Below are 15473 nucleotides of genomic sequence, written 5' to 3'. Positions count from 1 at the left end.
GACAAATACAGTTCAGATTTAAAAGCAAAAATCTTATGGTTTTGGTAGACAAATGTGGGTATACTGATCTAAACTTGAAATGCAAAACTCTGTTTTGAACACTGATTGGAGACCATGGTTGGTATCAAACAAATGACAAAGACAAGGTCTTGTGAATTGTGTTGTAGCTGCCTGAAGCCCTTAAGTGGAATTTGACAGTGATGTGAGGACATAGAAATAGCCTCATCTGGGAAAGACTGGCCACCTTGCAGTATGCAGTGATTTGAGGCAGACACAGTTGGTTTTAGGTGCTTTACTTCTTTCTGGCTCAGTAATGATGTTTGTACAATTTCCCTAATGTTTATAAAAGTTGTAACTGGAGCAGAAGAGCACGTGTTCCGATAACAGTCCCCTGCCCTTCATGGTACAAATGCCTGATAGGTATGTTATAGAGCAGTTCCACTGCTGTTACTGTGCAAAACCCCTCCTTGCATGAGTTATCACTAGTTCTACATATTGTAGAAAAGAGAAAAAGCAACAGCTGTGTGGGTTGGTAAGCTGCTTGGATTGCTTCCTCTTTTAAAAGTAAATCAAGACGGCAGACATGACAAAGCTCATGGTGGGTATTTCTGCAGCTTTTATTAAACATCGCAGCTTCCCATGTACCTCAATTCCTCTCCTTGTACAGGGGGACCCAGGTACAACATTCATACTACACTAAGACAAATGTTTAGGCAGAACCAAAAAACCTTTCATAAAGGCACATTGAATTTATACCTTTTCCTGATTTCCAGATGTCCAGCTGGTCAAGAGAGACTTGCGTGTGCGTGCATTTATGAATGACTTATTTCCAGTTGGATCCTTTTAATTTCATTGGGGAATAATGATCAACTTTCTGGCTATTTTTAATGGAGGGCAGCAAATCCATAAGGTATCACTAATGGTTCTTTAATGACAAAGGGGTTTGGGAGCAATGGAGAAACCAGAAAAACTGGAATAAATGATAATATTTGCAAGCTGCTTATTGCCATAAACACTAAATATGAGTAAAAGATTGTGGAAAATCAGAGCCTTTCAGAAATATTTCTCCTCACTGAACAAAAATCTTTGCTGAAGCTACTCTGTAGTATGTTTTTTCCTCCTTTTCAGTTCCCAATTAAATCTGGTGCTTGCATCTGCTGATCTAACATAACCTAATCTAGAGAAAGAAGGGAGAGGCATCTGAATGTAGCAAATGATACAAATAGTCCCAAGGGAACTTCTAGTCTAGCTCCTAAAAGGTACAACCATCCAGTTGCTGAAAGAACTGAGAAGGAACTAGCTAGCGATGCCTGACCTGTAAAATCTCATACAGATGGAAGGAGAGGCAAGAGGCATGGAAAAGCTAGCAAGATGCTTGAGTTCCTTCAGTTACGTAGGCTTCTGGAATTATATTGCAAAAGAGAGTTAAAACAAGGATGGTATGCATAATATAGAACATTTATTGATCAGAAAGCTTGGCCAAATATAGTATTTTTAGAATGTGTATTTAAACCAAAATATCTGTTGTACATCTTACTATTTTAGGATCCAGTATGTAACACTATCTACTTCAAATAATACTGTAAATAAAACTTTCTTTCATGTACCTTGGTGATTTAGTTACAAAGGCATTTAAGATTTTTCTCCTCTGAAGACAGGCTGAGGGACATGGGGTTGTTTAGCCTGGAGAAGAGAAGACTCCAGGGAGACTTTATAGTACCCTTTAGTACCTAAAGGGGGCTGCAGGAAAGCTGGGGAGGGACTCTTCATCAAACAGCAGTCTTAGGACGGGGGGAGTGGTTTTAAACTGAAAGAGGGGAGATTTAGATCAGACATTAGGAATAAATTCTTCTTTCAGAGGGTGGTGAGGCACTGGCCCAGGCTGCCCAGAGAAGCTGTGGCTGCCCCATCCCTGGCAGTGCCCAAGGCCAGGCTGGATGGGGCTTTGGGCAGCCTGGGCTTGTGGGAGGTGTCCTTGCCCATGGCAGGGGGATTGGAATTACATGATCTTTAAGGCCTTTTCCAACCCAAACTATTCCATGATTCTGTATTTTGGCTAGCTACTAAAATAAAAGACCTTTCACAGATCACGTATGCAACTAACATGTAATAGGTGGTGAAGAATATGTTCTCATGGTAAAATTGACTTTATTAAATAATCAAAATAATGAAGTCATTGGTCCCATAATCTTTAGGATAGGTCGTTTGGGCTCCAGCCCAACTTCATGGGAGTTAATGGATAGACTCCTGCTACATTTAGTGAGTTACGCTATGGCCCGTTTTCAGTTCTCATTTTAGCAATGAGCTTAGCAGCCAGAACCTGTCCCCAGCCCGGTATTTCACATAGCTGTAAATTCTCAACAGAGCACAGCTGGCCCGGCCGGCCCTGCATTGCAGAGCCCAGCGAGCTGCATGCACTGGAAAGGAGCTGCTTTGCCTAACGAGGTATTGCAGGGTCTCAGCTCGTCAGCCCACATATGCCTGAACACAGAGGTCCTGAAACAGCTGCAAAGGTGCTGCAGCTCAGAGGCTGTCACCCTACCTGAGCTCTCTGTGCTTCTCTGTGCCATAAAGGAGTTTCCTGCTTGCCTCATTGAGCCCAGTAACATTCTTCACATAGCTCAGTGGCGCACAGGTTACTGTGCTTTGAATTAAGGATGATGCCTTCTATACAGTGGAAGTCCCAAAGTTCCTCATGACTATTTAATATAGGACTTACCAGACTTGGGAGTAGAACAAACTCTGGTATCCAGGTAAAGATGAAGAGTTTTTGTAAATGATACCTTCCTTGTTTGGATTCAGATTCATTAAAATGTACTTGCAGTCTCTTTAGAAGTGTGAATATATGTGTTTTTGTCTTAATATTTAAAATCTGATACAACATATTTTAAATGTATATTGAGTTATTGAGACCAGATGAAATAATAAACAACTTTATTATATGAGGAAAGGAGACGTGGAAGTAAAAAAAAGTCTACTGGAATGAAAAATGGAAAATTATTTTTGGGAAAAAAAATGGAAAAAAAAATTAAAAATGAGCCAGAGTAGTAAAAGTTTATAACAGAACTAACAGTTAACAAAACTGAAAGGGACAAAGTAAAAAATAAACACAACTCTTTCAGGTTATTGTCAAAAGATGTTTGCAGACCTAATAAGGAGAAAGTATCAAAAGAGACTCAAGTAAAGGAGATCACTCTACAGCAGTCTTTCTGTTGAAAAAAGCAAATATAGTTATGCGATAAGTAGTTCTTAGAATACATATGTGTATTGTTAGTTAGAAATTTGGCAACAGGTAACTGTGCGGTAAAACAAAACAAAACATTATTCTTTCAGGCCACTTCCAAAAGCTTGTAACTGTCAGTCAATGGAAAACCGCCTTGGTTCACATTCAGGTTCAGGTCATTGACCTGACAGAACTTCAGTCATTAAATTGCAAAACTGGCGGTAATGTTCATTACTGCTAACTAAGCCTAAACATTTTCCTCCTGTTTTGTATGGGAAGTGGCATAAATAAAGTTGTCTGCATTTAGTACAACAGCAACACTTTTCACCCATTCTGAGCTCTGCAGGTAGTCACTAACAGATGCTTTTTAGTACGGAACTGTCATGTTTACATCTGCCTGGCATGGTGTACCACTCAAAGTCTGCAATGTAGCTGTCAGTTAGCTTTACTAACTTTACTAACAAGTACAGTGGATGCAGAAGCCAGAGACTTGCCAGGCTCCTTCTCTTATTCCTTCCCTCTCTGCCCTGCAGGCTGCTGTGGGATAACCAAGGGTGTCTGTCGTTAAGTCTGAAGCTCAGCCTGCAGATCTGGAGCTGAACTCCCTTCCCTCAGTGTTGATAGACTTTACTTAAAATCAATGTTATGTGGACAGACATGAGCAAATCTCTTAAGAGTCTTTTCCATTGTCAGCTGTGCCCCATTACACTTCCTGTAAAGCAGATTCATAACTTGTATTGTAAGCACTGATTGCAGCCTGTGGCGAGCCTCTCTGAAAATAATGGAGCTGTGCAGAGACAACTTGTTCCTGGAACAATCACTTCTGACACCTCCTGGATGAGTGCATCTTGGCTCAGTAATGGAAAAGCACTGAAGTTGACTTTACAAGGCAGTGTGCACACAAAATGAAGCCTAATTTAAATTTGCTTAATCCCATAATGTAATATTAGTGTGAATGTGACATTTGCTTGCCAAGAGTGTGCATGCCACTTCTCTGTGGGCACCCTCAAGACATGTTTCTTAACTTGCAGAGCTTATTAGTAACTATTTTTAGATCTTCAGGCAAACTTACAAAAACTGACAAATGGTAAAAGCATTCGGTAACTAGTACTGCCACATAGATAACAACAGGGAGTCTGGGTCTCACATTAAATTAGGATTTGGACTGAGGAACCATCAGTGAGAGTTTGTACGTTCCAGTCCCTACCTCGCAGCATGTGGAACGTGACAGTTTTTGTTCTATCATTTATTTACTCTGCTTGCACCTACAGCTAGCGTTGTCTGTGGCGGTAGATTCAATGTGCGTGCAGTGGGACACGGTGCACGTTCCAAGCAGTTTGCACTTTCAGGAGCTGGAATAGAAAGGAGAAACTTACTGTTTCATAAGGGTAATCAGTGTGCAGTTGTGCACAATGATAGATTATTTGATTAGTTTACTGATCGGTTGCATTTTGATTTGATTAGCACATTATTTTTTTCCTTGGCTATTTTTAATTTCCCTTTGAACATCTGAATACATTATTTAGCAAATGTATTAGAGTTGGAATGCTCTTGCTTGTAACATTTTTTCCTAAGAATATCATTAGATTGAAATTCCTTGCATTGGCAAGCTGCCTGTTCAGCTCTCTCCTTATCTCTTCAAGCTCGCTGCTGAGCTGCTCCACCACCAGCCTGGCCGCCTTGGTGTCCATTTTCCTCCCTGTCACCAATTATTGAGCATGTCCTTGGGCAACAAGCTGGTGACCAGGGCAGAAAACATTGGAGGAGGAAGCTGCAGGAAGGGCGTAGTTGGTGTGAAGTCCAAAAGCACCCTCTGCACATGCTGGTGGTGTGGAGCTGCTCCTTTCGGGGAGAGGAATTCCTCCTGGCTCCTCTGTGCCCGGACAGGAGAGCAGAAGGACGGAGGAAGGCCTTAGCAGGGGGAGGCTGATGGGGAAGCTGCCCGAGTTGGTTTCAGTTCTCCAGAGGATGTAATGGCAACAGATACAAGCAGTAACTCCAAACACCTCAGCTACTCTCTAAGGGCTGTGTCAACCTTGACGATTGCTGAGGGAAGAGGATTTTAATTTGGGGACTGTGGGGCCTCTGTGCTGCAAGCCATGCTCTTTCAGGGTATGCCTCAGCATGGCGTAAGCACCAGGGGCAGGCCTGGGCTCGGGCCCTGGCCCATCTCCACAGCGGCCCCGCCTGCCCTGTGTGGTGGCACCCTGGTGGGGGTAAAAAGGGCTGGGGTCGCTGTGTGAGCGTGGGCCTGGCAGCCCAGGGAGGGAGCAGGCTTGGCTTGGTTTTGTTTCCACATGCGCTGGTATTGACGCCCCAATGGCAGCCATGGGGCCTTGGCCTGGAACGGCTCCCCAGGCCCCGCTGGTGGTGTGGTGACGGTGACCCGCGGTCCTGCCTGCTCCCCTGGGAAGGTGCTCGGGTGGGGCGCGCAGCTGAAGTTTTCTTCTCAGACCCATACACCGAAGATTGCGTTTCGACAGTGTTCAGGGGAAATGAAATGTGTTGATGTTTAATTGTGACTTTGTTTTGATCAATCAAAATACCCTCAGAGTAAAAGCAACCGCAGGTTCCTGTTGGGCTGCCCAAACTCATCTATTCTTGCATTCATTATAATTTCCATGTATTTCTGTGTGAGGGTCTGGTGGATAGGATTTCAGAAATCTGCGTTTCTCTAAGTTACACATACTTGTTAGTACATACAGTCTTAAAAAGTTCTGTGTGTATTTTAGTGCATCAGTGAATATGACAAATTAATTGCAAAGCAGGTAATTTATGCACTTAAAGACCTTACTGCTGCTATGGCAGATTTCCAATATGGAAGTGTGGAAGGTTAATAATTTCTAAACTGGTGCCTATGTACAGGGTTTCTATGTCCTGGTAGAAAAAGTGAAAGAATTTATGGTGGAAAGTTTTTACTGCAATATCATCTTGGTAATGCAAAAGAAGTACAGTTTGTAATTAGTCTTGGGGTCTCAGTACCATTACCACAGAATCGCGAGGTGGAAGAACCATGCTGCAGTCCTGTTTTTGGTTGCTTGCCTTGCCTCTCTCTGTTCCTTGTGCAGAAAGGTGGAAGGTAACTCTTGACACGAGACATGAGAAGGGCTCCCAGGTCTGCCAGCTGAGACATGCCCAGGATAGCCCTGAAGTACTCAAGGCTAGTTTGGCAAGAACATTGTTAGAAATGTAGGGAGTTTTTCAGTTTAGATTATGTTCTCAGTCTGTAAAAAGAAACCCAGATATTATGTGTTACCAGGATTGTTTACTGAAGTACTATTCTCTTTCATTTAAGTTAATAATGAATATTTCTGGCAGACCTTTTGCAGTAGCGTTACATTTCACCAAAGTTCACTATTTAATAAAGTAGTTTAAATGGATAAAGTGAGACTTTCCACAAAGACTTGGTTGTGTTCAGGTAGGCCTGAGAATGAAAAGCAAAGACCAGAAGTTAGGAGGACATGTGAAACACTACCTGTATAGCAAGCTATCTCACTAACTGTGTCACACTTTCAAAAAGAGCCCGTTTTGAGTGGAAGTGCATCTTGCTGCCAGCTGGCTTGGCAGGTCTTCAGCTCATAGCCTTAGTCTATTCCCTGAGGTCAGATAGCTGCTTTTGTAAAGTCTGGGATCATATGACATAGTACTAAAATACATTGCTTGTGTGGAATCAATCGCTTCACAGCTCATTGTTTAATTGACATTCAATGTCCAGTTGCCAAGCCAATAGTGCAGTTTGACATGGAATTAAAAACACAAGAGCTGTGGCAAAATACTGGGTAGGAGAGGGTGTCAAGATACATGGAAGGTTATTGGCAATGGAGTATTTTTTTACTAGTTTGGTGTCTTGTTTTACAAAGCGAGTTCTAAAATATGTTAGCTCTATTGCAATTCATGCATCACAAATACACCGTTCTTATACAAAATGCCTCTCATTCAGTAGGAGCCATACACTTGAGCTCTCTTAGACATTCACAGATTTTGTAGATCTTTGAAATCTGGGAACATCATGTCGAAGTGTATTAGTTACTGATACATGGCTGACTGAGGCAGTGCCTTGGCTTTTCTCATCCAGAGAATCTGAGTTCTGAAGGCCAAGGTAGTAGAGGATGAGTCTCTAACCCTTTGTTTAAGATTGATTTTTATTTTTTTTATTTAATTTGCCTGTTCAAAGCCAGTGGCTCTTCTAATATATTTTGTTTGAGCTGGAACAGTTCCTAATTAAAAGACTGAAAGACAAAAGTTAAGAGATAAGCATCTCACTTTACAGAGCAAGTAAAATCAGCCTGAGCATCATTGGTAATATGCTAAATTATCAATGTAGTACTCTAACATACCAAATTATCAAAAAAAAAAAAAAAAAAAGGAAAAGTAAAAAAGAAAGTCAGGGAAAAATTACATGGTTCAACAGTTAACTTACTCAGCTTTCTAAGTAGCATAACACTTCTGTCAGAGTCTAGCAGGCAAACTGATAATTTAAATAATAAATATTTTAAAGGATCAAAACCAAATGAGAGACATTAGGAGGAGGAAGAGGACAGTAATGTGACTCTTCAGGATACTTGAACTACAGGGAAATAGCATTGAAAATATGGACATATAAGAAACCCTAAATGGTAGTTTGACTTGGTTTCAGGGAATGAAAAGATAAGAAAATGTATGCTGCGTGGATGCTGATTGATAGCTAATGCTACAGGTTGTAAAAATAGGACACTTTCAGTGACAGAAAAGGACAAGTTGATTTCAATTGTAATGGATCACTGAAGTTGGATTACATTCATTTGAGAATTCTGAAAGTGATTGTGTGAGGAGCATCTGAGCTGATAAGAATAACACCCAGTTTATCATAATAACTGCCTGTTATACTTGGGAACTGGACTGCAGGAAATATCTCACTTTTTAATTTTATTTTATTTAAGAATTAAATGATGTGCTTGGAATGATAAGATAGTGAACCTGTGTTAACGAAGTAGCCAGTGGAAAAATGACCTACTTGAGCATAGTGTGCATACCATTCACAAAAAGGAAAGCAGGCAAACAAGTCATTGACCTGACTTCAAAATAATAGAGGTTTTTGTGGATGTTAACAAAAGATTGTGAGACACAGTTGATGACGTACATGAGCCGCAATTAAAGTTTAGTATGTTTCTCATCACACAGCTGAAATTTCAAAATCGGTCTGCTGCACTAGTCCTATGATTCACATAGGGGATAACTAAAGTTGAGCTGAAAGTTTGTTCCTTTTACAGAAGATAGGTGTTAAATATGTATGTGAAATTACTGCATGTATTTATTTTGGTTGATTGTTATGCTTTAGATGAAGATACAGAAATATACTGTGAGTCAAGCAGAACATCTTGGGCATATTACCTGTTGGCTAACTAAGGTATATAGCATTTCTCTTTGACAGATGAAATTACAGTGAATTTTGGTTATGCTGTAGCGTATGAGTTGAAGCTTTGTGAAGTCAGTGGAATTTTTGTTCTTTGATTATGGCAGCAAGGAAATTGTTGTTGTCAAAATAATTTTTTTGTACCTCACAGCCACTATGACTAGTTGGAAAGAACCTGAAGGTATTGTTGTTTCAGTTGGCAAATACGGGTAATTAATTATATGCAACTTTAACATGACAGATAAATTTAAATAGAATGACTATGCATATACCAACAAACTTGATAGCATAAGGTACATGGTGTGTTGGACTGATCTCTTTAAATAATAGATTTTCATGGACAGTGATGACAGTTTCTCATCTTTTGTGTTCTGCTCACCCAGAGTTCAATGGTCTTGATTTCCTTCTGGCTCTTGCATATCAACAGAGATCACTTAGATGTGCTGGTTCTTGAGGTTTTATTTGGGATGAGCTTTTGAACAATGATGTGTTTCATCTATTTTAATCTCATAGTATTTTTCATCTTTTAATTTTGTCTTGAACTAAGGAATAGTCACAAAAATGCAAATTTTAAAAATGAAGAGAAAAGGATTCAGATTTTTTTTTTTTTAAATTTGCATCTAGGTTATTTTAAACATTTCTTAATACTAAATATTAGTATATTTGTTTGAGGTAATCTAACCAGTTAGTAAGTAACATAAGCCTAATTTGAGGCATATCTTTCTGATTACAGTGTAATTTTGCTAACATCTAGGTTTTACGAAATACCATAATGTGTCATAATCACTATATTGCGAGAAGAACAAAGTTGGAAAGATTTTTCTAAAACTAAAGATACTCTTGGTCATCTAGGAAAATATCTGTCATTGAAAGCTGAGCTACAGGTTGAATTTTCATGAAGTATATTTAAATGCTTATCATGGAGTTGCTTTCTTGTTCAGCATTCATTTGATCCAGTGATTCACGTTGCATTCTTACAAACTGCAGTATGTATATGCTTTTCTTTTTTTTAAAAAAAAAAAATGATGCTGTGGACTTTCTAACAGTTGTTTTTTTTTCTTTTTCTCCAGTGAAGGGAAGTCAGAAGTGTGAGCTGAATTGCCGTGCCATAGGCTACCGATTCTACGTGAGACAAGCTGAAAAAGTGATAGATGGGACACCCTGTGACCAAAACGGGACTTCAATCTGCGTGGCAGGGCAGTGCAAGGTAAGGCTACTCTCTTTAGCGAATTGGCCGGTTGACTGTTTGTGCCATTCTTAATGTCTATAATAGGTTGATACTTCACCTGTGGAATGATGTCTTCAACTTCTTTCTTAGGCTTTAGCAGATTTCAGAAATGCTAACTTCTATTATTACAGGTTTCATTTCCATACTATTTTTTTCTGTCTACTTGAGAGCAAGCTATGGAATCCTGAAAGTCTTGATTCAGAAGGTGTTCTGGCCACAATTAAGATGACTTTTGGTGAGCTTTTCTGTATGTTTAGCTTTAGCTCTTTTAGAAGAGATTCTATGAAGGAATCAAAATGAAAACATTGGAAACATAAATAAGAGAGAAATATATCTTCCTTTTATTAAACTTCAGCGTGGAGGTATTTTTTTGAGTCTGTAAAATAAACAGGTAACTGAATAACCAAATTATTTTGATGGTATTTTAGCTGTAGTTAGTTTTCTGTTTGGCCAGTGTTTGCCATTTTTGAGACTCAAGTCTTACTGGCTGTCCATTTACTCAGTAGTGATGTTCTCTTAGAATATAATGAAGTGAATGACAAACTTTCAAGAGTTCAGAAGGAGCTACTGCATTGACTTTTTGCAGCCTGCTGTCTGTCTTCCCTTTGTAATGAATAAATACACTGTTCTTTTTCTGCAGGATGGTAGCAATCTTAAAGACAATGTTATGGTCTTTGAAAAAAGGTTTATTTGTAATTTTTGGTGAAGTAAGATTAGTGAAAATATGTATGACATAAATTGCCAGTAAATGGCATTTGATGCTTGGATGATGTTTTCCATGTACATTGGCAAAAGAAGCAGAAGTGGGTCAGATGTGACTCACAAATTGTGAAAGGTCAAGTTCAGCTTAAATAGTTGGTTTGCCAGAAGAAGTGTCTTATGACTGCAGCCTTTTCTTAGGCACGTCTACATTCCTCTTGAACACATTTGGACAATGCTGTGTATGTTTCTGTTCTCAGCAGTGCATGCAAAGCCATAGCTTTGACTTTCCTTTGCAGATGATGGATCTTTCTGAAGCTGATCATTCTTTAAAGTCTCCCCTGATTTCAAACCAGATCTGAAAGGGCCAGGATTTTTTCTTAATTACTGCTCTGATCCATGACTTGGAAAACTGAAAAATAGATTTAGTGTACCAGCTGTTTTCCAAGTACTGTGCAAATGAAAAAGTGTATACTAATACATTTGTGTTGGAGGTCTGGCTTAGCAAGGAAAGGCTGTGTGTTTGGCAACCTACTGGGAAATAGTGTTCTGAGTTTTGAAAATCAGGCATTGCATGTATGGAATGCTACTTCGTAAAGCTGCATATAAACAAACCATACGCTATAAATGCTTACTGTGAACATGTATCTTGGATTCCTATAATCATCAAACAATTCAGGTTGGAAGGGGCCTGTGGAGGTCATGTAGTTCATCACTCTACTCAGAACAGGGCCATCTGTATGAGATAGCTGTCATGGCCTTTTCCAGGCTGTTTTGAACCTGGTCCAGTGTTAGAGCATTATCGTGGTGGAATCTTTTTCCTCATATTTGACTGAAATTCCCCATATTGCAACTTGTTCCCTTAGTCTGTCAGCCTAGCACTGCTTACCTCTGAAAATAATCTTGCTCTGTGTGATCTGTTACACTCTCATTAAGTACAAACAGCAGAGAAATTTTCCCTTAGCCTTGTCTTAAGGCTAGGGATCCCTAGGCTTTAGTCCCGTTTCCCCCCCTATGTTGTTGAAAATAGACCTAGAAATCAAAATCTCTGTGCCTATGTAAACTGTTCCTCAGTAATGCTTTGTTAATTAGTGTAACCTAGAGAGTTGAAACAGAATCTGTTCTGTATCGGTGCTCAGTGCCTTAGAACCAACAAATTATTGTGAGAAAGCCAAGACAAAGCAGGTAAAGGTTCTCCATGTTTTATCCACTTTATTGTGGCTCTCGCTGTGGCTAAGTGCAATGAAAGAGTAAGCTAGGAAGAGCTGAGAGCGTTGACCAAGTTCTCATATACAGTAGTATTAACTGCACTTGTGCAGAAGTAAGCGGAACTTTGCAAGCTTCGGAAGACACATTTAGCTAAAATATTGAAAGGTTTGTATTTTTCATCTGAAGAGGAACTTCAGTCACTAACGGGTCAAAACATAAACGTTGTAGAACTAAAAAAAAAAGAAAAGTACCTCATGCAAACATTTACAGGTTAACAGAATTGTTTAATTCTCAAGTATGTATGCTTAAGTGCCTTATTAAGCAAAATATGAGAGCTTCTATTCATAGATGCTTAATAGCCTCAGTTAAATCCATGGTATAAAAACAAAAGCCACCCTTCAATCCGTAATGAAAGTTCACAGCAGTTGTGCATTCACAAGCCTCACATTATGTCGAGCATGTTGAGCTTTAAGAGATTGTCCTAAATTGAACATGACATTCTGTATGTGCCTGTGTAGTGAGTTATAGTTTGGTTGGATTAAATGCTGTATTTTAAACCTATTCATAAAATTTCTAATCCAACCCCAATCTTAACATTTTTTTTTTTCTTTTGACTTTGTGAGCTTATGGAAAGATTCTGATTCTGTTTGGGATATTTTCTTTCTTCCTTCCTTTGCATAAACATCTCTTCATTGCATCTGCTTTTGCAAGTCTCTGAAAGTACAGAGGACAATGATTCTGTATGATCACTTAATATTTAGTGAGACCATTCTACAAAACAATGAGCTTAAATACTTAATACTTAAATTGTTAAATGTGTTATCAAGAATAGCCTAATAGCCTAATCTGTTCTATGGTTCTGTGCTTCCCCCTCGCCCCCCCCCCCCCCCCCCCCCCCCCCCCCCCCCCCCCCCCCCCCCCCCCCCCCCCCCCCCCCCCCCCCCCCCCCCCCCCCCCTTTTTATCAGTGGAAAAATACTGGCAGGGTGTTACAGTTTCTCCATTTCTTCTCTCTGGTATTTCTTCTAGCTTGTTATTTTTTGTATTTGTCCTATTTCTTTTATTCTCCTCCCGTAAACATATATGGGTTTTGTTCATTTGCTGGTACTTATTTAAGTCCTAATCACTTCATTGGCAGTTACAGTTTAGGTGAGTGACCCTTAAGACATCAGTGTGAAGCAGCTCCATTTATCACTTGGGTCTGTAAGTGTTTGTATGACAGGAGAACAAGAATGCAAGAATGTATGTGGCTCTTTCCTTCATATCAGGAAGGAAAATCACATGTTCAGTCTTTCTTGTGTTCCTTCAAAATGTCCTGTCACCAGCTCCAAAGTGAGGGGAATGGACTCCTAATTGTCCAGCAGAAATGACTTCCTCTCTATAGGCTATAGAGCACTGTCTATATTTTTTATTCATGATTGCTTTCTCCACAGACACAAACATTATGTTGTGAAAAACATGTTTTTCATGTTTTGAAAACAAAGTTTTCGGCTTCCTTAATGTGGTAGCAAGTAAGACAAGCTTACCTCATCTTTAACATGTAATGAGGAAGTAGATAGGAACAATCCTCTGGTACTGTATTGCTTTCACCAATACTGTACATCTGTTTGAAAGCACAGATGTTGTCTGGTTACTTTCAGAATACAATTTAAGTTCTGTCCTTCTGCAAAAACTTTGGTTGCAGGAGGCTGTTTCTGAGTGAAGTTGAAAGGTATCAAGAATTTATGCCAAATATGATGCTTTAAAGTAACTCAAATATTTTCTTAAGGTTCATATCTACATTGCACTGAAGGTACCAACCTTGTGGTGGTAGTGGAATGCAAGTGGTCAAGGTCAGATTGGAACGAGGCTGTTTTGCTTCAAGGAATTGACTAATTAATTTCTTTACAGGGACTGTGAAAGGAAAAAAAAAAAGTGTTTATTTTTTCAATAGACTATAAAAAGATTGAACGTACAGATCTGGCACACAGATTTCTCACATTGTCCGCATTAACAGGACGTCTGTTAGAGAACGGTGGGAGAACGGTGGAGTTGTGGAACAGCAGCTGCTACTGTGTTGTGATCCACGATCATTACTAATTCAGGACAAGTTCTTTAATTGTAATTAACTGTGATATTCAGGAGTAATACCCTTGAAAAAAAACTAGGATGTAGTCCATTCACCTCTTTATACAAGGGCACAACTAAATCAAAGTTACAGCACAGGTCAGAAGCAAGCTTTGTGCTTTCAGGACTCAGTAAAGAGTTCTTTTTTTTTTTTTTTTTTTTTTTTTTGTTGACTGTTAATACTTGTCTTCCAGCAGTATTTATATTTCTTGAAATTCTTCGTGAATACTAGCAGTTGGACTTGCTACATCCATTGCTAGGCTTTTGATTTTTTACACAACTTACGGAAAGGGGAGTTCTCAAAATTGTTTCTCTGATCTAATTGAGGAAAGCAGGTGAAGTTTAAAGAAGATGGAAGCCATTACTACTTCTTTCAGGTTACTTTTATTAATATTTTATTATGTGCCATCCTATAAGTAAAAGAAAATGTTAATGAATTTCTAAGAAAGCAGTTTGAAAAGTTTTATGATCAGTTTCTATTTCATCTTGCAGTATCTACAGAGGATGCCCACTGATCACAGTTTCCCTAGAAACATTTGCCCTAGGCAAGAGATTTACCATGATTATAAAGTTACAAATCCAAGTTTTCAAGAATTTACAGATACTGCTGTATCTTCTTATATATAAGTTTGCTATAAACATGATAGTCATACATAGGGAAAGATCATCAGCCACAATTTTGTGTATGATGCATTACGGATGGCACAGATTACATTTAATGTGTAACAATGAAGTAAACTAGAGCTCATGAAGTAACTTGAGAATTCTTGTGTGTTCTACATGTAAAGAACTTGAATTCCCAATTTCATCCACTCAACCATGCAGTAGTTATGTTGAGAATTTGTGTAAACCATACTCTTATTTTTGTTTCAAACTTTTGAGTTAGTTTTTAAAAGAGTATTGAGATACAGGTCACATTAAAGGACAGTATACTATTACAGCTTCATGCTGCTTAGAAACACTGTAATTATTAACTCACTCTTTTTTTTTATTTTATTATATTTTCTCGTTCAGGAATAGGAAGTCAGTACAAAGTCTTTAGTGAAACTGTACAACAGCATGTTTGTGTTTGAGGAAAGTTGGTAGAATAATGTCATATAAGATGTGTTTCATTCTTCCTCTTAAACGTACTACATATTTCATGATACATTGATGCGTATTAAAATTAATTATTGTGTTTTCCTTGTGCCATATATCAAATCTTGCATTCCCTGTGATTTATTAATGAATAAGTCTGACAAAGAAAATGAGTATTCTTGAATATGTTTCCTGTCTCCATGAACTCTGAGACTTTTTTTGGTCCACATGGTCAGGAAGCACCAAACTATTTAAAATAAATAAAATAATTTTATTTATCGTAGATATTATACACTATTGAGAGAACATGAATGTAGCTGAAGGATGTAGTGAGAACTAATTTAGGTTTTGTACTGTCATGCATAGGAGAATTTTTTTCTGAGAAGCTGTCAGTATTTACAGCTAACTGAAAATGTTTCTCAAGTAATGAAGCTTATTCAAATGTTCGTAATATATAGCTTTTCCTTAATGCCATATTATTTTATTTTTAAAATCAGGTAATTTGTGGTCTCTATCACCCTCTGTTGGACAACTTGCTTC

At 38.8% G+C, this 15473-nt stretch overlaps 1 protein-coding gene across 1 annotated transcript in view; it reads left to right on the top strand.

Annotated features, from left to right (window-relative positions):
- THSD4 (thrombospondin type 1 domain containing 4) overlaps positions 1–15473 on the top strand; it is a 288225-nt gene that overhangs the window by 111412 nt on the left and 161340 nt on the right. Inside the window, exon 7 of the mRNA XM_032195197.1 lies at positions 9686–9822. Within this exon, the coding sequence (XP_032051088.1) occupies positions 9686–9822 (137 nt within the window). The remainder of the gene's footprint in view (positions 1–9685; positions 9823–15473) is intronic.

Source organism: Aythya fuligula, chromosome 11 (genome assembly GCF_009819795.1).
Source record: "Aythya fuligula isolate bAytFul2 chromosome 11, bAytFul2.pri, whole genome shotgun sequence".
NCBI classification, from domain to species: domain Eukaryota; kingdom Metazoa; phylum Chordata; class Aves; order Anseriformes; family Anatidae; genus Aythya; species Aythya fuligula.
This window is presented reverse-complemented; position numbering and strand designations above follow the sequence as displayed.